Source organism: Sapajus apella, unplaced genomic scaffold (genome assembly GCF_009761245.1).
Source record: "Sapajus apella isolate SASKATOON/1434 unplaced genomic scaffold, GSC_monkey_1.0 scaffold2, whole genome shotgun sequence".
Lineage (NCBI taxonomy): Eukaryota > Metazoa > Chordata > Mammalia > Primates > Cebidae > Sapajus > Sapajus apella.
In genome coordinates this window covers 39,182,047-39,205,058 of record NW_022436942.1, presented here as the reverse complement: position 1 = coordinate 39,205,058, position 23,012 = coordinate 39,182,047, and the positions used below count along the sequence as shown (strand labels likewise).

General features: G+C 36.2%; 1 protein-coding gene across 3 annotated transcripts in view; it reads right to left on the bottom strand.

The window, feature by feature from the left end:
- The window catches only part of OTOGL (otogelin like), a 195,718-nt gene that overhangs the window by 158,758 nt on the left and 13,948 nt on the right, over positions 1-23,012 (bottom strand). Inside the window, exons 3-8 of one of the 3 annotated variants that reach the window (XM_032296527.1) lie at positions 12,845-12,942; positions 11,457-11,496; positions 10,348-10,396; positions 4,626-4,692; positions 2,415-2,513; positions 406-560 (exon numbers count right to left, since the gene is read on the bottom strand). In XM_032296527.1, coding sequence (XP_032152418.1) covers positions 406-560; positions 2,415-2,513; positions 4,626-4,692; positions 10,348-10,396; positions 11,457-11,496; positions 12,845-12,942 — 508 coding nt within the window. Of the gene's footprint in view, positions 1-405; positions 561-707; positions 1,123-2,414; positions 2,514-4,625; positions 4,693-10,347; positions 10,397-11,456; positions 11,497-12,844; positions 12,943-23,012 lie in introns of those variants that run through there. The other 2 variants (XM_032296537.1, XM_032296546.1) reach the window with 2 other exon arrangements.

Sequence of the window (23,012 nt, the reverse complement as noted above, 5' to 3'; positions counted from 1 at the left end):
GAGAGATCTCCTAAGAATTCATTTGAATCAAGAATTCTGCAACTAAGAATTAATTCTCTGAGCTCAGTCATATAGTATCAAATTACCCAGCAATTAGCTGTCAGTCGTCACATCCTATAGCCTATGCTTATGTATCTCATATACTCCATTTTATAAATGTTAGCCTCAGGTTCATACTGACAGTGTCATTTTAAAAAAACTAAACCAGCTGGACATATCTCACTGGAAGTATCAGGAAGGAAGAAAGCATGAGTAATATGGTTGGTACATGAACCCAGCCCCTCTTCAAAATAACTATTCAATCTATGATTAGTATATATGTTGCATCATTTGTCCAGTACTTTTAAAATACATACTTTTCTAGAGATAATATTTTTAGGTTAACCATGTCCTAGGATCACCTACCCATACAGTGTACCGAGGTTCCAAATCACCACAGTCCTTTGCAAAAATATAAGAACAGTTTCCTGGGAAGTAATAGTAGATGCCATCAAATGTTTCAAAATGATACTGTCCCCAGGTTTTGCAAATCCCATCTCTGCCGTTGCCCATGTTTGGGACTGAAAAGAAACAGGATAATATTTTGTAGACAAAATAAATTACACCTTTCTAGCAATGTTCAGTCATGGTAAACAATTCTAATTTTCATTCAAATTTCCTTCCTTGGTGGTATGTATCATAGGAAGAAATAACTAATATAAAATTACCAGTTGCTCTCAAAACTTTCAAACTCCCCTGAAGAAAAACAAGGTCTCCAAGTAGTTGTGAAGAAAAGATTTATGTTAGAAAGTTCCTTAATTTTTTTTCCCAAAGAAAGACTCTAGAAGAAAAAAGGTATGGAAAATGATACAGTAAAAGGTCATAGTAATAAAGCAAGTAAGATGTCTCAGAAAAGAGAGAAATGTCACCACTGAATGTCCTAAAGATTAACATAGGCAGCATCAGCGTGTTCCAGTCTTTCACAAATGTCCTTTTATGATATCCGCAAAGAAAAATAACCACTGAGAAAAAAATCATGTTTACGTGTCTGGGACCTGGATGTGGGGAGCATTAGTCATTGAAAGTATGCTGGAATTTGGCCATAGCAGTGGCTTGTGCCTGTAATCCTAGCACTTTGGGAGGCCAAGGTGGGTGGATTGCCTGAACTCAGAAGTTTGAGACCAGCCTGGGCAACATGGTGAAACTCCGTATCTATGAAAACACAAAAAATTAACCAGCATGGTGGGGTGGCACGCATCTGTAAATCCCGGCTACACAGGAGGCTGAGACACAAGAATCGCTTGAACCCAGGAGGCAGAGGTTACAGTGGGGCAAGATTGAGCCACTGCATTACAGCCTGGGTAACAGAGTAAGAGTCTGTCTTTAAAAAAAAAAAGGCATACTGGAATTTAACAATTCATGACCTCAAACTGGCCAAATTTCAAGCAACATTTACCTTAAATCATACAACTGTATCTCCTGTTGTCATGCCTTTTTTCCTACCCTTGTAGATAGTCTTCTATTCAATTTTTGTTTTCTAAACTCTTCTCTTTAGAATAGTATGGAAATCAGTAACATTCACTGGCACTCAGTGTAAAACATTTTGATATACTCTAGGGGGAGCATAAAGATAAGGGTGACTCTTTACATGTTGTATTTTTGTGATTCTCACCTAAATTTATTAGCCTTGGCCAACTGTGGCCTTTTCAGGAAAAAAAACACAGAATGATTGATTTTTCAGGCAGTCTTCCCTGACAGTATGGGTCACTTCTGCCTCATATTTTCACAGCATCTTGTACTTTCCTTCACAGCACCTGTCACAAGTGTAATTATTGTGTATCTGTTGTGTATTTATCCCCTTCTCTAGACTTCAGCCTCCAGGAGGACAGGAACATGTTTGTATTTTTCACTGTTGTATCCCCAATGCCTAGCCTGGGATCTAGATGCTAGTAACTATCAATTAAACAAATGAATATTTATTGATTATTATTGACATAGAGTCCTATCTTAGACACTGTGGATAAAAAGTTTATTTTAAAAAATAAAAAGCCCCTGCCTTTGAAGAAGTCTCAATACTATTTTTTAACATATAAAATGTTCAATTAATTAAAGGTCCAAAAGAATGACTGGCTCCAAATAATAAATCTATTTTATAAAGCAAAAGAGTGATGAATGAGAACCTGGTTTTAACAGGCTATTACTATAGAAAGTGGAAAAAAATACTTGAAGAAATAGGAGAGCTCAATGAGAAGAAAAAGTAGGCCTATCTACTTTTGTTTTACATTGTTTCTAAATTACATCAAATTACTGAGAATGAATTGTGGGCTCCCTAGTTAATATACAGCTCCCAGTGGATGAACATTATTATAGCAAATTATGCTTTAGTTTTCTCTTTGATATCTCATAATTCTCTCATAAGCATCCCTGAAACTTACTGATCTGGCATCTTGTCCCAAGCGCCTGAAATATTTGACAGTCACATGTTCCAGTCTTAGAACAGAAAGCTCCATTAAGGCATTCATAAGGACAAGAACCTGAGGGGCAAAAAAAAAGTTATCTTCTGGCACGCATTTGTTCTTTTAGGCGTAATATGTCAACATACAGCTTGGACAAATTGTAATCACTATTAACTTAAACAGAACTCTGGGCCTCTTGCCTTGCTAAGCTAAAGAACTAAACCCATCAAGTCTCTATCTAATTCATTTCATTATGTGTGCTGTGAAGCAAGAAAGACAGGCTTTCACATCTCAAACTACCCTGAGAGCAAAGGTTAGCCCCTTTCAAGCAATTCAAAGGTCAAGTTCCCATGTAAGGAATCTCTGTCCCAGATGATGAGAACCAGAAATACACAAGCTGCAGATGATTCCGTTGACGGAGTTTGGCACTGGCTGCACATCCCATCAGCTCCTCTTCCAGGAGCAAACACTATATTAAAGAATGGGGTCTCTCACGTCTATAATCCTGTCACTCTGGGAAGCCAAGGCAGGCGGATCATTTAAGGTCAGGAGTTCAGATCATCTGGGCCAGCATGGTGAAACCCCATCTCTATTAAAAATACAAAAATTAGTCATATATGGTGGTGCATGCCTGCAGTCCCAGCTACTCAGGAGGCTGAGGCAGGAGAATCACTTGAACCCGGGTGGTGGAGGTTGCAGTGAGCCGAGATTGCACCACTGCACTCCAGGCTGGGTGACAGAGCTAGACTCTGTCTCAAAAACAAACAAAAAAGAATAGGGTCTATCATTAACTTGAGGGATAAGGCAAAGCATAAAACTCAAAGGGAAACTCCTGCTTTTGAAGAGAATGATTAAACATTTCATTTGAAGTTGGTGTGTTAATCCTCAGGCTCAATTACAAATGACACATTCTTTGAAACCTATGCTACTGTGCATGGTGGCGCACGTTTGTAATCCCGGTTATTCAGGAGGCTAAGGTAAAAGTCACTTAAACCTGGGAGATGGAGGTTGCAATGAGCCAAGATCATGCCACTGCACTCCAGCCTGGGCGACAGAGCAAGATTCTGCCAAAAAAATAAAAGAAACCTATGCTTAATTTTGATGAGGCAGAAGCCAAAGTCACTGCTGTCACCAAAAATATTCTTTCATGGAAAGAAAAATTATAAAATTTTCCCTAAGAATTATGCTAAAAAGAGGAAGCAAGCAACTATGAGCTGTAACCCCAATTTTACCATCATCTCCTGAGTAAATTTTAAAAATGCAAATGAACCAGTGAAAAAAATTTCCTCTAATAAGGAGAGGACAAGAAGCATCTGGCAAAACTCAAGCAGGAAGAATTTAAGTTAACACATGAGGAGAACTAGAGGACATCTTAGTTCCTGGAAGATAGTTATCTAGTTGATCATTTAACCAGAGTTCTGCCAAAGGCAAGGATTTGAAAACCCTTCTGATTCATTCCCACCTTAAGATCCACTGATTTAAAATGTCTCTTTACTTTAAAAAATGCACAAATCTCCAAGTATACCTTGAGGAAAAAATATGTTGTTTTAACCTAGTTCATAAATATGGGTAAAAAAAATAATGTTTTTAATAAACTTAAATGCAGTTTTTCCCCCTAGGGGGGCATGTATATTTACAGTTTATCTTAGATCACAGTGTTGCATTTTTCTGATGAAGAGATGTTAAATATTTAGATAAACAAATGTATTGCCTTAAATATATTTTCAGTTCCATTTATTCTCCTGAAAACAAATATCAAAGGAAAACTGGTAAGGATCACTGTTATTTTAAAGACAACAATGAGATTTTCTATTTCATAGTTACCACTCAAATTAAATTTCAAACTACCATCAGCATTCTGCTTAATGGAAATGGAGAATTGGTAACAAAAAAAAAAAATAGGGATTAAGGGGCAAATAACTGATTCACAATAAAATAGTTTCTGACATCCAGTGACATCTTCCTTGGTTATGCAATTATCAGCTTTGTCTAAATGTTTGGCCCTGGTTATTCTCAGAAACAATTCAAATTTCTCTAAGATGTGAACTTAAATGATTACTAAGTATTATTACCATCCTGGCTCACTTTCCTTCATGTCATATGTGGAAACAATAAAGACTTGATTCAATATATCCCCTAAAACGGATTTTCTGAGAAAGCAAATAAAAAAACATAGGTATAAACACTGACCTTTTATTTTGCTCTCACCCCAATTAATAGCATCATGGAAAAAATATCTCGGAGAAGTAGCTTCAAACTTTGAAAGAAAGAAATGAGAATACAAGACAGTTAAACTATTCAATTCAAGCCAAACATGCAAATTGGCAAATCTAGAAAATAGCTACAAATACAGAAATGATAAAGTGCTGACTTTAAATTTTCTGGGGTTATCAAAGCTTATCATCTCCATGAGGCAGAAGGGATTCCTCTGAGGTTGTGGTTAGAAGACCTCATTCAGTCTTCGTTTTGCCTCTTACATGACTTTGACAAGTCAATTACTTTGTCTGCTCTCTGTTCTGTTCTCACTTCCCATCCTCCCCTACCCTTCTCATCATCCACTCTTTCTCCCAGCGCCCCATTCTCCAACCACCTCGAAACCTCCTGAAAGGAGCCTGATTGGAGTCTAACCTTTGGAATAATTGATTGCTTTGCCTGCAGAAATAGCAATTCTCTGACACTTCCAGGTGCAGATAGGTTTGGGAAAAAAATGTACAGGTTGACAGACCAACAGATGGTGATGTCCTGCCTGCCTGCACACCAATTGGTAAAGAAAACATCCACAGAAGCATCTGCTGTTTTGGTGCCAGTATGTGTTACCTTCAGCCTCCAAAGAGCTGACTGACATTTTAAAGTTCCTAGAACATTTAAATGTATCTTTTTACAGAGCCCAAAGTAGTTCAGAGTAGTGGTAAAGGGCATGAATTTTAGAATCAAACAGAGTTGGATTAAAGTCCTGACTGTCATTACTTACCCTTAAGCAAGTTTCCTAACCTCTTAGTGCCTCTGTTTACTCATCTATAAAATAGGAACAATAATGGCACTTCCCTCGTTACATAGTTATGATAATGAATTAAAGCCATGTACGTAAAGCCTCATACATAGTGTCTCACACAGAAAATTAGCAATAAAGGGATTTATAGCAATCAATCTAAGCAATCCAGATGAAATCATAAGGTTTTTAAAAGAGCTATATAGCTTAGTAGCAAATAGTTGTGGCTTACTAAAACTAATCAATCATGGATTATTATTCCAACTCCATACCAATTGAGGGTATGATCTAGGGCAATATTCTTTCCAATAGCACTTACATTTCACCAGAATAAACACACCCAAAACTTGCCAAATAATCATCAAATTAAATAGCAGATGGTATTAGAAAAACTGAAGAAAAGATAAGAAGCATGGGAAAATGAGGCCTGTGACTTCAGGAGCCAAGTTCTTTCTCAGCAGATTCTGCTGTCCCTTATGTGAAATTTTATTTTGACATTTTCCTTCTCAGTATTTTTCCTCTTAACAAGAAAATGTACTCATGCTATATCTTTTTTTTTTTTTTTTTTTTTTTTTTTGAGAGATAGGGTCTCACTGTGTTTCCTAGGCTGGGCTCTAACTCCTAAACTCACTGTGTTTCCTGGGCTGAGTTCTAACTGCCAGACTCAATCTGGGACTGCAGGTGCATGCCATCATGCTCAGCCCATGCTATATAAAAGACACACTCTCTCACTATTTGAAGATTTCATTCTAAACTCTTTGCCCCACATCATGGTTTCAGGTTCATTGTCTCCTGTTCTCAATACTTCCAGGTTTTATCCTCACTATTCAATCTCCCCTTTTTGTCCTTGCCTCTGCCTTCAAACTAAGTTAGACTCAACAACAGTCTATGATCTCGATTCCCTGAAGACAGCAAGTCTTATTCTCTCTTCAGCCGCATGCCTTCTGGATGCCTAAATCTAACACAGCCCCAGATATTACTGGACACCAAAACCTTCCTCCTTTGGCTCCAAAACGGTTTATGCCAATCCCTTTAATGAAAGCCAGTCATCTCTGATACTCACAAAAAGCATATGAAGACTTCAACTCTACCTCACAAGCCCTATCACCTTGAACAAATTATTCAACCAGGTCAGCCTCAGATTCCCAGTCTACAAAATGGAATAAAACTACCTGCCACACAGAATTCTGAGGATTCAGTGAAATGATATAAGCAACGCAGCAAGAATAGTGCCAGGCACATAATAAGAGTTTTAAAGATACAGACCATGCACAGTAGCTCACGCCTGTAATACCAGCACTTTGGGAGGCCGAGGCAGGTGGATCTCCTGAGGTCAGGAGTTCGAGACCAGCCTGACCAACATGGTGAAACCCCATCTCTACTAAAAATACAAAAAATTAGCTGGGCTTGATGGTGTGCACCTGTAATCCCAGCTACTCAGGAGGCTGAGGCAGGAGAATCTCTTAAACTCAGGAAGCAGAGGTTGCAATGAGCCAAGATAACCCCATTGCACTCCAGCCTGGGCAACAAGAGCAAAACTTAGTCTCAAAAAAAAAAAAAAAGAGTTGCAAACATGCTACCTGTTTTTATTATTAGATAAAAACAGAAAACATTGGATAACATTAGAACAAGATAAAAATATATAATTTGTTTTTTGCTCCATATCCTTTAGCCCAATTCAATCCACATCTCCTTTATGTAAATTAGAATGACTCCCTAGCATACCACCTTTCTGGCTACCACAACATCCTATTTACCTGGCATACCATACATCATAATACATTTCATAAAACATGTCACTAAGATGTGACATGCAGATTTCATTAATTTATTTATTTATTGACATATTTGAACTCAGAATGGCATCTTACATTTATAATTGGGAGCATATTTACTTTTCATGTCACATGAATAATGGCAAATGATTGAGGCTGCCTTGGATTTAATAAACCCGTTACAAAGAAATGACTTCTTTATAAGCCTACCTCCATAACAGATGGAGTCTCTAGATAACAGGCATTGCTATTCCTGTTTAGATCTCTAGCACTGTTCTTGGTATGTCATCAACAAATACCAAGTGAACTGAAAAAAGACATGGTTCGAATGGGAATCTGTCTCCCAAGGGTGTTTAGAGCTGTGACTGTGGCCGACTTTGTTGATACCTCTCCCTTCATCCTCTCAGCCCATCTCTGAATTCACCTTGGAATTCATCTGGATTTCTGTGCACATTGAAAGCCTCCAACTTTCTGTCTTTGCCTGAGGGCAAAGTCCAAGCAGAAAAAACTATAGAAGGTGTCTTACTGGGGATTTTAGGCTCTCCAGAGGCTTCCCTCAACCAGAAATGATTCTAGGACACATTCTACATGGTTCTTCAGAAAATCTCCAGTAAGACTGAGCTCCAGCTGCCTACTGCAGAAAGCCCCTCATTAACATACCCCATATTTTATTTTCTCCCTTCTTCACATATTTTCTTTTTTCCTTTCTTTGGGCACTTCCCAAATAAATGACCTACGTAGTATGTCTCTTAGAGCCTGCTTTCAGGAAAGGAATTTTTGGAATGTAATGCAAATGCAAAAACGTCCCAGGCAGCAGGTGCATATATTGATGTAACTGATAAAAAAGAAGGGCCCATCCTTCCTCTTTCCTGATTACATCTCCACAGGACAGGGAGAGGCACAGGGAAATACTATCTCTAGATGGGAAATCACTGCAGCGCACAAATGTGCTATTTACAGAAGTATGGGTCTACACTTTCTTGCTCACCTCACTGCCAAAGTATTTCTGAGTCCTTATTTGCATACTTATCTGCCCATCAGTGCTCTGTTTTCCTGGGGGTAGTGAATAATCTATGGATAAGAATGGCCTTGTAACACATGAAATGCCAATTCTAAACAGCGTAGTGTAAGATTATGACCTCATTGACCATTGTTGAAACTTCTTCTTTTAAAAATTGTTCAGATAATAAATGATCTTGACAGGTTTTCTAGCCTTAGGATGTAGAAGTACAAGTCTCCTGCTCTTCATTCTCCCTAAAAGGGAGTAAAGTATACAAATTCTAAAAACATCTAAATGGACAACAGTATAACCCCATCCATTGGGCACTTAATGTGACATCTTTGGGGCATATTTCACAGTTTCTTCAATCTAGTGGGTTCACCAGAATGCAGTTTTTCTCAAAATCTGATTTTCTCCTGAGTCATGCATAAGTCCTTTTGTGGGTAATATGGTCTACTGGCAAATATACACTTAAAATTTCTCAGAGAAAAATCATTTTAACCACTTTACATGATACTTAAGTACTTTAGTACACAAAACACTCTTTTTAAGAAAAATAAAATGTGTTTCTATTCCACAGACAATCCTTTGCCTATTCTGGTGTCAGAGGTACTCCAACCAGAATGGTTCCATCTTGAATAGGGGCTGGATAAAATGAGTCTGAGATCTGCTGGGCTACATTCCCAAGAGGTTAGGCATTCAGTCACAGGAGGAGATAAGAGGTCAGCAGGACTGGTATCACAAGATACAGGTCATAAAGATCCTGGAGGAAAGAAGCTGGCCCAATCCTGCCAAAACCAAGATGGTTATGAAAGTAACTTCTGGTTGTTCTCACTGCTCATTATACTCTAATTATAATCCATTAACAGGCTAAAAAACACTCCTACCAGTGCCATGACAGTTTACAAATGCCATGGCAATGTCCAGAAGTTATCCTATATGGTCTAAAAGGAAAAGGAACCCTTATTTGTAGGAAATTCCTGCCCCTTTCCTGGAAAAGTAATGAATAATCCACCTCTTGTTTAGCACATGATCAAGAATACAAGTATACTCAGTCAAGCCCCTCATGCTGCTTCTCTGCCTGTGAAGTAGCCATTCTTTTATTCCTTTACCTTCTTAATAAACTTGCTTTCACTTTACTCTATGGACTTCCCCAAATTCTTTCTTGCATGAGAACCAAGAACCCTCTCTTGGGGTCTGGATCAGGACCCCTTTCCAGTAACACTGGTACAAAAAAGGTCACTACTCTTGGTAAGAATAAATCAGTTCTGTCTTCTAACCAGAAACAACAGCATATCAGATCTGTCTTCCATATAACCACTAATTCTCTTTAATTAATACTACATAATATAAATATGCAGATATGTATCACAAAATAAAAACTATTTGCAATTTAATATTTAACAAAGGCTTCCTTGAATATTTAAGCTGTTTGCTACATAAATACTCAAATCATATTCCTTTTCAAAGAAATGCCTTTAGTAAGTTAGGATTCTGTATTTTTCCATCCATCCTTTAGAGAAGGTTTTTTAAACCCATCCACTTGAGCATTCCAACCAGTTTGAAGAAATTGCAATTATCCAATATCCTTCATATAAAGGCACCCAGGCAAGAAGTTCTCCTCAAACGCAGTGCTATGCTGGCCCTCCAAAAAACAGGTACTTATTCAGAGATACCCACAATTTAAATTTATCATACATTATAAAAGCTTTCTGTCAAAACATCAGGACGTATCTGATGCCCTTTTTGCAGTATTTAACTCATATCATTTACACTTTTCTGGCCCCTTTTTGTGTGTATTTGTACTGTTGTCATTGCTCTAACTGATATTGTGCTTAATTTTTAAAGTACTTCTAATTTTCCAGCAAGTGCACGGATTAAATGCCTCAAGCCTATTAGTAGGTAACTGAGCTAAATAACAACAACAACAAAAAAAAATGTATTTTATTCCAAACAAGTTGATGTGACCTGAGCATCAATTCGATGGTCACAGAAAAGCAATAGAGAAGTTTGCTTCTTCTTCCTCTTTCTTATTTTGTTCTTAGGTTTTATTCCCCTCCACAAAGGTCTCATTGTTGAAGTGACAGCAGAGTCCAAAACAGAATGGCTTATTTCTCTGCCTCTCTCTCCATCTGAGGCATAACCTACCTGTGCTGCTAAAAGAGCTCTTTTCTGTCGATTTTCATTAAACCCGTTTCTGGAAGAAAACAAAAAGAACTTGTATAGTCAAAGGCCCCTAGGCAACCTGAACAAGCTTTTCCCAAGAGAGAGCTGGTGTTTTCCTTCTGATTTCCATCACTTTATCAAAGAGGTCTTTCTTGGTTTAACATTTAAAAGGTCCCCCCTCCCCGTTCTGGAGGGGTTAGATTTGGGTGGTGGTACTGTCTCATTTTACAAAATTCAGGAGTGTCCCCAAATTTCTCTAGTCTTTGATATAAACTGAATTTTAGGAAGGGACTTCGAGATGGAAAAATAAACAAAATAGTGAAACACTGTAGCACCAACCCTGGCAATATTTTCTCCACAAGACTTTGCAAATCTGGTGAGGTCAGTATTTACACTTTCCCTTTTTTCAAACATAGTACTTAATTCTCTCCTGTGCTATGTCATAAAGGGCAAGTTAACATTAATGTGAGTAAGAACATCAAATTGTAATTTATCAAAATTAAATGGTTAATAATTCACTAAGGCATATATTTTGTTTATAATGTTTTCTGTTTTTGTGTTTTATTTATCAATGAACATTTTATTTTAAAAAACTCAAACGGTAAATAGAATTCTGCTTTTCATTAAGCAGATCAGTTTAGTCCAAAAAATGATTTTAATTATTTACTGCTAAAACAATTTTTTCTTTTTATCATTAAAAACTGTGTTACTCTGCTAAAAGTAAACATAAGACATTTGTTAGCAATAATGCATATTAATAAAGTAAAGGATAACATTATGGAATATAACTTTTTTTTCAAACCTTTGAAGTGAAAGTAATATCTTTTTAGTATCTACAGTCACCAAGGACTCTTGCAATTAAAATGAAAGAAATTATTTTGTAATTAAAATGAAAGGAAATATTTTCATAAATAAGGAAATGAATGCTTGATCAGTTTAATATGTAGAAATGTTTTCTTAAGTATATTTTATGCTTTTTTTGTAAAATATTTCACTTATTTTTTTCAAAAACCGATATAGTTGCCTGCTGAGGTTTGCTCATTCCCATTAACTTTATGTTTTAGAAGACACGAAGAACAAGAAATACTTACTTTGATGTTCCTGTCAGTATAGATGATGTGCAAATATATTCTGCCAGAGACAAATATATAAGCATGAAAAAAAATTAGCCAAATATGTTGGCTACATGTTCTAGTTGTTTAAAAGAACATTTTAACCTAAATTCTAAAATTCTGATTGAAGTTTGCTGTTATTTTTTCATTTTTAGAGGGATTTGACCAGCAAATTTCCTGTGAGACAATGAGTGACTGATAAGCTAAAAAGAATGGGTTAGTGTACATGGATTTACATAGAGACGCAATGCAATCGAACAGATACTAGACTTGGAATCAGAGATCCAAGTTTTTGTTCTAGTCCTACCACATAGTATATTCCAAGCTTAAACAAAATACCAAGCACACCATTAAATGATGGTGTTGGACAGTTATCTGCAAAGTCTCCTCAGCTCTCAAGATTCTGTGACATTTTTCTCCTTGAGGTTTCAGTCACAACTGGAACTGGAAAACAGCGCCTTTGACCTCTGTAGTCTTTTATACTTAAGCAATTTCTCCCATTTCTCCTACAAGCTTTAAAGCATACAGACCTTTACAGGGATTAAAAATTAACAACTGAAAGTAAATAAATCCTCTCCCCATTTTGTTAGGTGTGATAAAGTGCTTATCTATTAAAAACATAGCATGTATTTCACAAATTTAAAATACTCCAAGAAAATGTGTTACAGCGTAAAACTAGTTCCACAAAATGCCCAAAGTATGGAACCTGGCTGAAGGCACATGGAGGTGTGTTATGTCATTTTAATTTTGTGTATGCTTCGAAGTTTTCCGAAATAAAAAAACAATCAAATAGCAAAAAAATTTATTTAAAAAATTACCATAAAAATAATTAAAATCAATTTTTATCCCCAGATGTTAGACATTCTTAAAACATTTTTTACTATTCTTTAGGTTTTTTACTATTCTTTAGGCATGAAGAAAGTTTGAGTACTCAATTGCTCTTAGTTTATTATAAAATTTCAAATGTTTAAATTGCAAATAGGCAATTACTTTAAATCATCTTTTAGGAGAGAAAGTTAGAATCAGAACTGCTTCTAACACAATTGCATATCATGATAAAAGCATGATTTTTTAACCAGTCATTTAAAAAAGATTCAAGAAATGAAAACTAAAAAGTTCTAGTACAATTGCATATCATAATAAAAGCATGATTTTTAACTAGCCATTTTAAAAAGGCACGCAAAATGAAAACTAAAAGGTCTAAATTATCTACATTATTAAAAATTTTTTTAATGTGATCTTAGTATTATTTAGTACAATTCATCCTAATAACTTCAAAGTGCTTTATACAAGAAAACTATTTGTATAAACTGTAAGAAAAACAAAAATACAGTAAATTAACATAAAAATTTAATCTGACTTCTTACCTTGTAATGAAAACAGCAGTACGTGAAGCAAGAATATACTCCAAGGTATCATTAAATTGAGTTTTCTTACAACGTTCATCTCAGCGTAGCCTTTCTCCCTGAAATGTAAACAAATTGTTGGTCTTTATTATAATGGCATCTTAGAAGTATGCTTATTTGTGGTGTACTCAAATTCTAATAAATATAGCTATATAATAAAGTAATTCAAACAGGAATTCTAGGCTTTCCAACTACATACAGCATCTGAAGCTTTAGAACTTGCAGGCAACCCTTTGGCTGAGTCTCTCATTAGTGATGCATGGCAGCTTCTTACCTGAGCCCGTGTTAGTCACACCCACACCTGCACATCATAGGCCTTTTTAGCCTATATCAACCTTTTATACCTTCTCAAGACAGCAGAATTAAAATAAAAAGAAACACCTCTTGGTATCTCCTGAAGCCATAAGAGGTAACCATTATTCCTAATTGTTGATCTAATCTTTGCATTTTAGAATTTTATTCATAAAATAATTACTATACTTTGAAAAAGAGTGAAATAAAACCCTGTCAATATTTCCTAAAATGTCTACATGTTCTTTAAGAATTAAAAATTTTCTTTAGGAATTAAAAATTACACTAAAACGATGTGCATATATTTTCAAGTACCATTACAGTGTAGTTTAAGCTGACATGTTCATGGACCCACAGATATTTCTGTTAAACATTCTGCAACAAAAGTAACAAATTTTTTTAAAAGATAATATTCTATATTTGACTTTAAAAAGAAAATAAAGTAACTCACTCAGCCCTGAAAACCTTCCATTCACAACCTGTTTTTCCAAACTTTGTGACAAATGCCCAATTAAACAACAGATATTATTGCAGTAGTAGGAGCACTCTTCTTTAAAAGGGACTGACTGCCTACATTGGCATGAGAAAAGAGCTCTAACATGTCATAATGAACTTTATAGATCTGAGCCCCATGTATTAGTGAAAACCATCCTTATATAGTGGGTGCACATTTCTACACCAGATCCCATGACTTACCTGCACTATTATCAAAGTCATTTAACAGACGGTGTGCAATAGTAAAGAATGGCTAACGACACAGGAGTACTTTATGAAACAAAAAGCCACAGCAGTTCTTAACATCCTGTCTCCAGATAACGCTTCTGCAATGACCTCTGAGTCTTTTCTATTCAGTATCCTTGACATCCTAACATCATACATAGTCCAATATTCCTTATAGAAACAGTCTCCTGTTTGTGTTCCAAATCCCACAATCATTTACTCTTGCTCTAAATAATCTTAATTCCTTTCTTTATAATAGCTAATTCCATGAGCCAACAGATGTTTGTCTATAAAGGAAAAAGCTTAACCATGAAAGAACAAACAAATTTCACTAAAATTATAAAATAGCTATGTGCCTGTCCACCCCCAGCACACACATATGTATGCATACATTCACATAGGTTTAAGTAATTATAGTGTTTAATATTATTTATTGAAAGGTTACTAGTCTATTACTCTTGAACTAATTAAAAAATCATAAAAATCTAACATAATTAACTGACGTATAGTTACATTCTAAATATTACTCCAAAAATACATATTTACTCAATAAGCAAAACCATAAAATATTTTAGATTCTTAAGAAGATGTGACTATAAAATAAATTAAAAGGCTAATATTGAAATCTATTTAGAAGACAATACTTTTCCTCAACAAAATATTTTTAATTAAGGGAATTAAGTTTGTTTATGAAGAATGTTTATAGACTCTTTCTGGAAAAGGTTGAGATGTATATAACCAATATGCATTACTAAGTCCCATCCTTATTTTACAATAGTTGCTTTTACTTCAGGATTATTTTTCCCTATCTAGCAACTGCTTGACTTTTTTGCTTGAACTTAAAAATTTCCAAAATTAACAGCCATATGGAAAGATCTCAAGCATAAACCAAAGTTAAATTTTACAGTTCAATAAAATAAACATTTTGATAATAATTACAGTTATTTCTAACACTACTAGAACTTTGTAAGAAAAAGTTAGTAAGCAGCAACATAAAGTCATGTGAAAATCATGTATTTCTGATACAAACTTTGGTATTTTTATGTACTTAATTAAAATGTAGTAACTCTTAACTTTTCATCTCAAATTTCATATAGTATAATAAAATTTTTTATTCAAAAGCATCACAGCCATTTTCACTGAATAAAGTTGAAAATTTCAAGCCTGTATTACTTGACGTTTTTATGAGTGCTTTTCTCTTTCAAACTAAATGTATTTAAAAACTATAAGTAGTTTTGTCTGGTAGAATTTGGCCAGGCATGGTGACTCACGCCTGTAGTCCTAGCACTTTGGGAGGCTGTGTTTGAGCTCAGAAATTTATGACTAGCCTGGACAACATGATGAAATTCTGCCTCAGAAAAAAAAAAAAAAAAATTAGCCGGGCATGGTAGCATGCTCCTGTAGTCTCAGCTACTACGGAGGCTAAGGTGGGAGAATTGTTTGAGCTCAGGAGGTCGAGGTTGCTGAGGTCACACCACTGCACTCCAGCCTGGGAAACAGGGCAAGACCCTGTCTCAAAAAAGAAAGAAATAAAAAATAGTAGAATTTGTAAGAGGAAGCCTCAGAGTTGGTTGGCATTATTTTATAGAAAGAGCTTTGCTGTATGTCTTCTCTCTGCTCCTCTTCCATCCAGGCTCATAGTAGGAAAAAAGTTAGAAAAGGAGAATAAACAATGGCAAAGAGAGGAATAACAAAAATCCCAAGGCCTTTTTCAACTAACTACATTATGAACTCATTACATGAAATGATAGTCTGCATGAAAATAAGCAAAACAGACTTCCATGAATAGCTACAATAGAAGAGAGTTTAGATGAAAGATTAGACTCAGAGCCACAAAAAAATGGAATTTATGACTGTTGTTACATGTAATTATTACTGTCAAAATGTAATTGACAGCTTTTATATTTCATTCCACCCTGACAAAGGAACTTTGACAAAAAGTAAGTCAGCCACCAGCTTGCAAAGCGATACTACGTTCATAAGAAGTCTGAGACAACTACATAATGCAAGCAATAAACAGTTCCCTTTCTGCTACAAAAGCACTGCACATTTTCCCACATGGAATACGATCTTTTGAAAGTTGACACCTGACAGCCTGTTGGCCTCAACCCAACATATTAAAACAACTGGCAAGAATGGGAAAATTTTGATCGTATAGTCAAGGATAATAAAGGGATATATTTAATGAAGCTCATCATCTTTGAAGAAAGTTAATTTCTTTGGTGATTTATATAACACTCATTCTTCATTAATTGACAACAAATCTAACGTAGACAACATTTGACTCCCATAATATCTCATTCTGCTAGTGAAATGCAAATACTCTTCACTTGTGTTACTAAACCTAACACATTTCAAGTTCAGAGATTTTATCCAGAATTTATGTTATGATTGAGCCAGCAAATAGAATCCTATATCTTTAAGATGATGTTTGCCGCTCTGAATGTAACTGTCATCATAGTACATGATGATTTGTAGTATTCTATTTATGCTTTCTGGATGTGTGTTGCTTGGCAATTTCTGGGATGTTTCATATAATTTTAGAAGTGGCATCTATCTTAGCTTTTCTGAATAAGGATATGATTATATTTTATAAACTGTATTTGCGTTGGTCATGATTTCAATTTAACACTCATTCCCATAAGTTAATGTGTTAGGTTTTATAGCAACATTGGTTTTTCAACTTGCTGTGATGCCATTGATTTGCAATATCTAATTGATACCTTGAAAGAAGTAACGTTTCTCCAACTAAAGTTTTATCTTGTCAATATTTTAGCATCAAGTTCAAGATATAATACCAATAATTCCTGTAGCAGTCTTCATTCTCTGAACTACTACAAAACTTTGCCCTTGTACCATATAGTGAAAATATTAATGTAAGGCATTATGTAATAACATAAAGTTGGCTTCTCATGCTTTGAATTCCATTTTATATCTTCAATAATTTTTACATATTTATTTTAGAGTTGTTGAAAAAGAATGTTATTTCTGATTTTTAGTGGGGGTAGGGTGGTTCTAATCTTGTTATTTGTTTCTCTCACTTAGATGGCTTCACAGATTTTGTAATTTTGAATTTGGGGTCCATGTCTGGCAGAGCATTTTTTTTTAATTGCATCTATGGGAATCCTTTACCACCAAAGTTAAGGATGTTCCCATCCAAAAAAGATTTTGTACCAACTTCTGCCAAGTGCTCCAGAGAACTTCATGATAATTTCTCAGCTTAAGGGTTCACAGGCCACAGAGCATAAATTCAAATCCCAAACATCAAGTGAAGGAAAACTAAGTCCAGTTTCTGTTTTGTTTTTGGTCTCTGGTAATGTCCCTTCCATCCTAGTAAACTCACTCATCCATTTACATGTGACTATTTTATTAAATTCAGTACTTCCAACTACTTTATACTTGGGAGATTTTTATATCATGTAATCTGCCATATTATTAAAACCAAACCACCAGCATCAAAAATTACATGCTTTTTTTTCCCTAGGTTACTGTATATATTTTCTTTCTTACTTTTTCAGCTTAATTACAACTTATTTTCTTAGCTTACTTGCAAACGTTCTTCAAAACAAATAACTATAAATTTGAAAAGAAAGCATGTTATACTTGGATCCAATTATTTAAACTGTAAAACAAAACCTGTCAAATCCCAAAATGTCATGATTGGATGACTTCAAACAACACCATAGTTCCAAATCAGACACCTGGCAACCTGGTTTATGACAACGGCCATTGGAGTGTCAAGCGTCAGCCTATCATCTTCTGCTTCCTTGATATTGGCAAGATTGATGTGGAAAACTGCCTTTGGAGATATGGCATTACTGTGATATTCGAAACAACACAAATCAGTATGAAAACATAACTTAGAAGGAACTATGCCCTTCATTGTGATTTGAGAGTTAAATAAAGCTTGATCAGTCCAAAAAAAGGTTTCCCCTTTATCTTAACATGACCTCTTCCTGTACCCCCAGGCTGAATAGAGTCTTACTGAGTTACATGCAAAACTGTTATAATTATCTCCCAAAAGCTGCAGTGAAAATACACTAGTTCCCTTGGAAGGTTTTCTTCAGTCTTCTCTTCTAACAAGATAAGCTTATCAGCTTTACTTAGAATACAGAGGTAGTTCTTAAACTTTGGTGTGTGCAAGAATTACCTAGTGAACCTATTAGAAGCATAGATTCCCAAAGCATCCTTCATGGCATCTCATATTTTGTCATCAAGTCTAAGGGGATCAGGAATCTGCATTATGATAAAGAGAGAATCTAGCTTTGAGAAAATTAAATACTAGTTCATGCTAGTAAGAAAAAGAAATGCAGGCAGATTACAAATGTGAGATTGCTGACAGATTCCACTGGAGGGGAAGGAAAGAGAGGTTGGAAAAATCTCACTACTAAGCAGTTTTCTGTTCAGGAAAACAAAGTAGATATGTTATTTAATTTTCCTACTTTTATCTCACTCTTTATGAAAAGAAACTCCTCCCACTCACAGCCTCGGTGTCATTGGCAACACATCTTTATGACCCTCACTATGATTGGTGGAATAATGGTGTTCCCCTCCAGCCTCTCAACAAAGATGTCTGTGTCTTAATTTCCAGAACTTGTGAATTTTACTTTACGTAACAAAACAGCCTTTGCAGATACGATTAAGGATTTCTAGATGAGGAGATAATTCTAGATTATAAGTGTGGGCCAAATATAATCACAAGAGTCCTTACAAGTGAAAAAAAAGATTTGACAATGGAAAAAGCAGTCAGAAATGAAGCAGGCAGCTTCTAGCAGCTAGAAAAGGCAAAAATGGATTCTCCTCTAGAGCTTCCAGATAGATACAGTCCTGCCAATGTCTTGATGTTAGCCCAGTGAAACCTATTTCAGCCTTCTGATATCCAGATCTACAAGATATATTTCCATTGTTTTAAGCCACTAAACTTGTGCTAATTTGTTACAGCAGCAATAGAAAATAAATGCATTCACACTCTGGCCACCAGGAATACACACTTGATGCTAAGCAAAGTAACACATTGGTAGTCCTAACACTGATCTAATTCTCATTCTCAGGAATTGAAATGTAAATCACAGAGATAAAAGTCATGTGTTGACATAAGGCTGTGGGCCCTGGAGCTTTGTGGTCCAGCAGAAGTGGAGATGGCAACTATTTGTTAGTCATGTGCATGCTATTAAATAATAAAAAAAATAGGGCTATTCTGCAAAAAGAAGTAGGAGAATGGAGCAGATGTTCAGAAGGAAGCAAAGAAACAAGCAGTGGTTTCTGTGATTATTTCTTTCCAGTAACTTTTGGTTCTTTTTCTCTGGAGAACCCTAACTAATAACATGGCCTTCTCCTGAGGGTTATTAGGAATTAGATGGGGGTCTAGTACTCCAAGGTCCCCAAATCATTCATTTAGACAAAGAAAAAAACCAGAGAATTGAAATGTATACATGCAAAAAGATAAAGGTACATATTGCCAGAAAAATCTCCTTGAAAGATACTAGCCAGACTCGGTGCGGTGGTTCACGTCTGTAATCCCAGCAATTTGGGAGGCCTAAGCAGGTGGATCACCTGAGGTCAAGCATTCAAGACCAGGCTGGCCAACATGGTGAAACCCCCTCTCTACTTAAAAATACAAAATTTAGCTGGGCATGGTAGTGTGAGCCTGTAATCCCAGCTACTCAGGAGGCTGAGGCATGAGAACTGCTTGAAACTAGGAGGCGGAAGTTACAGTGAGCTGAGATTGCGCCATTGAACTCCAGCCTAGGCAACAGAGTGAGACTCTGTCTCAAAAAAAAAAAAATTTTTCTTTAAAAAGATACTAGACAAGAGGGCAGATAAATGTTGTGAGTGAGAACCCGAACAGGAACAGAAATGAAGTGCTGTGAAGTGATCTCAGTACCACCAAGCCTTCTGCTGAGTCCAGCTCACTCTTCTGCTATCAGGAGTCAGAACCAAGAGAACCTGTGAGTTCGATTTCTATTAAGTACTCCATTGGTGGGAGTCAGGGAAACTTCAATGACACAGGGAAGTTCTGACAAGATTGGAGAACTGTCAGGCTCTTTTTGGCACTGAGTGGCTTTAGGATAAAAGCATTCATTTAAGAATCGCATGGTGGAATGCAGACAGCAGAGGGCAGGAATGCTCTTGGATAGATTAGGTTGTTATTTCCAGTTCTTCATTCACTGCCTCCGTGACGTGGAATTACAGATATGCCTTTGCTTTTCTACCGGTACTTTTATTATACCTCCCATTGAGGTAGAAAAATTATATTTTCCCTGCTCATTGATGTCTGAATTGGCCAACTGACTTTCTCTGGCCAGAGTAATGATAGCAGGCATAACAGCTATGTGATTGAGAGTTTTAGATGGTTCTCTTTCATTTGTGATATCCATTAGAAATATATGTTCTGGGTAGCCACTCATCCAAAGAGAATCAGGAAACATGTAGAGAGGACTCTGGTGGGTTTGGATGTATGTCACCTCCAAATCTCACGTTAAAATGTGACCTCCAATGTTGGATATAGGGCCTCATCAGAGTTGTTTGGGTCATAGGAAACAGACCCTTCATGAATCACTTGGTGCCCTCCCTGTGATAATAAGTTGCCATGAGATCTGGTTGCTAAAATAAAGGTCTCAGATCTTCCCGCCTTGTCTTTTGCTCTCTCACTGTGTGGCACTTCTGCCCCCCCTGCACCTTCCACCATGATTAGAAGCTTCCTGAGGCCCTCACCAGAAGCAGATACTGGCACCATACCTCTTGTGCAGCCTGAAGAACCATGAGCAAAATAGGCCTCTTTTCTTTATAAATGACCCAGTCTCAGGTATTCCTTTATAGCAAAACAGAGCAACACTGACTCCAACCAGAAACATTCCAAGAGGTTTCTTTAGCAAGGAAAATAATTCACTAGGCCTAGAAGAAAGCATTCAGTTCTACTTTCCTTCATAGGTTATGCCTAAGGGCTACTCACTCTGGGAAAATAGATGGGAGGTGCCACAGGGCTGTGGCATCTCTATAGGCAAAGGAGCACTAATATCTACTGTACTTTTCCATGAAAGCAAAGCTACTTCTTTCTTCTCTTCTAGATTAAATTGGAACACTATCCTTTCATTGTAGCCTTCCTCCATTGCCAAGGTGTTCAACCTTCTCTGTGATGCATATCATTCATACCATTGCCATTTTTCTCATCACAGTGTATTATATATTTATTTCTGTATGAGTCTGTTTTACCTGCTATGAATTTTTCAGGGCATGAGACATATTATAATATCTTCTTTTCCTCATTGCTGAAGGCAGTATTTCAAAAATATTTGTTGACTGAGTGAATTAATGTATGCCTCTGCTATAAGACCCTGGGGGAAGCAGAGTTATCAAAGCGTCTTCTTGCTCAGTGCTTTTGCGCATGGTCTCAATCCAATAGACGAGGCTAACTCCTCCAAGTTGATGAATCTAAGCATTGCCCTCCACAGATCAAGCTAATATATTTGAGCTTGTAAAATGACATCTCCCCAGTTCGCAAGCCAAGTCTGCAAGGAGTCTTGGATGAAGGCTCTCACTCATTGAAAAATATCTATTCATTTGTATTATGAATTCAGGTTGCAGTTACAATAGTTTTGAAAATGAGGGAGAAGGAGGAGTACAAAAGCAATGGATAAATCACAGGCATTCTCTTCATAGATAAAAGTGGAACACTAAATATTCCCTCTTTACCTTTCCTTGTTTCTCCACAGTCACATTTATCTGTGGACACATAAACCTAAGGCAGAGCACTATTTCACGTCTTGGGAAATTGTGCTCCCACTCTTAACTAGTCTTTGACACTTACAATTTAATTAATTTATATTTCTATTTATCTTTCATGTGTATGTCTGAAACTACTACTAGGTTTATAGGTGATTGAGCTGGGATCTTGATTTATCCATCTTTGTATGTTCCCTCAGGCTCACATGCAGTGTTTGACGTAGATTAATGTTTAGTAAATGTTGTTAGTGGCAATGATGATAACGATGATGTGAATGGTCATCTCCTTTTCCTGATGTGCTTACAGAACTTGGTGGGAAGGACTGGAGCACGGGATGAAGTGTGACGGGAAATAAGATTAGAAAGGGAGGAAAAGTTCAGATGCTACAAAGCCCTATGTTTCAACTAATTTGTATGGACTTGACCCTGTAAACAATTGAGGTTCATTAAGTTTCCAGTGTCATTTTGTTTAAAGCTATCTGATAGTAATGTGCTGCAATTCAGAATCTAACATCTGGCTTGCCTCCTGGTTTGAGCTACATTGCATGCAGCCTCACACAAATATCTCACAAAGATCTCTTTTCATATAGATAAGAAAGAGCAGAGACTCCTAGAGCCAGGCAAACAGAAACAGACAAGAGATCATGAAAATTATTAATAATTATTGATATAAGTTCTGGGATACTTATGAGTAAAATCATACATTAGATGGTATGAATTCTATAAAAATAAAACTTATACAAATCATCTATTAAGCTAATTCAATAGGCACTATTATTCTATTGATAGGCAGAAGAAATAGATAAATGAATAAGATTGCCTCTCTCTTCAAAGATTACAATTCAGTGAGAAAAACAACATTAAAATCATTATAAAAATAATCATTCAACTGCAATTGTGTGTTACTAAAGAAAAATACAATATGCCCTGAAAGAGTCTTGCAGGAAAGGGGAGGATCTAGAAGGTCTTCTAGGAAAGGGTTTTAAACTGAGAACTGGAGTTAGCCAGAAGATCAAGACTTTACCAAGCAGAGAAAATAGCTTATGTCAATGTTTTAATAAGACAAAAGCCTAGGAGGTTTGAGGAAATAAAAGATCTAGTATGGCTAGAGCAAAGTAGGGAGAGAATGGTGCAAGGCTGGGATGTGGGTGTGGCAAAGTGAGGTCATTCAAGTGCTTTGGACCATTGTAAGATTTTGAAACTCATCCCAATAACAGAAGCTAAAGGAAAGTTTGAAGCAAAGGAGTGTTGTCAACAGTGTTACATACATGTACATATGTACACATATACAAATATGTTGCACATAAATATGCACACACATACTTAATACAGGTTATATATATTGTGATTTCAAGATCACTCTGTATTCAGGGAGAACAAAGCTAAATGGAGGAAA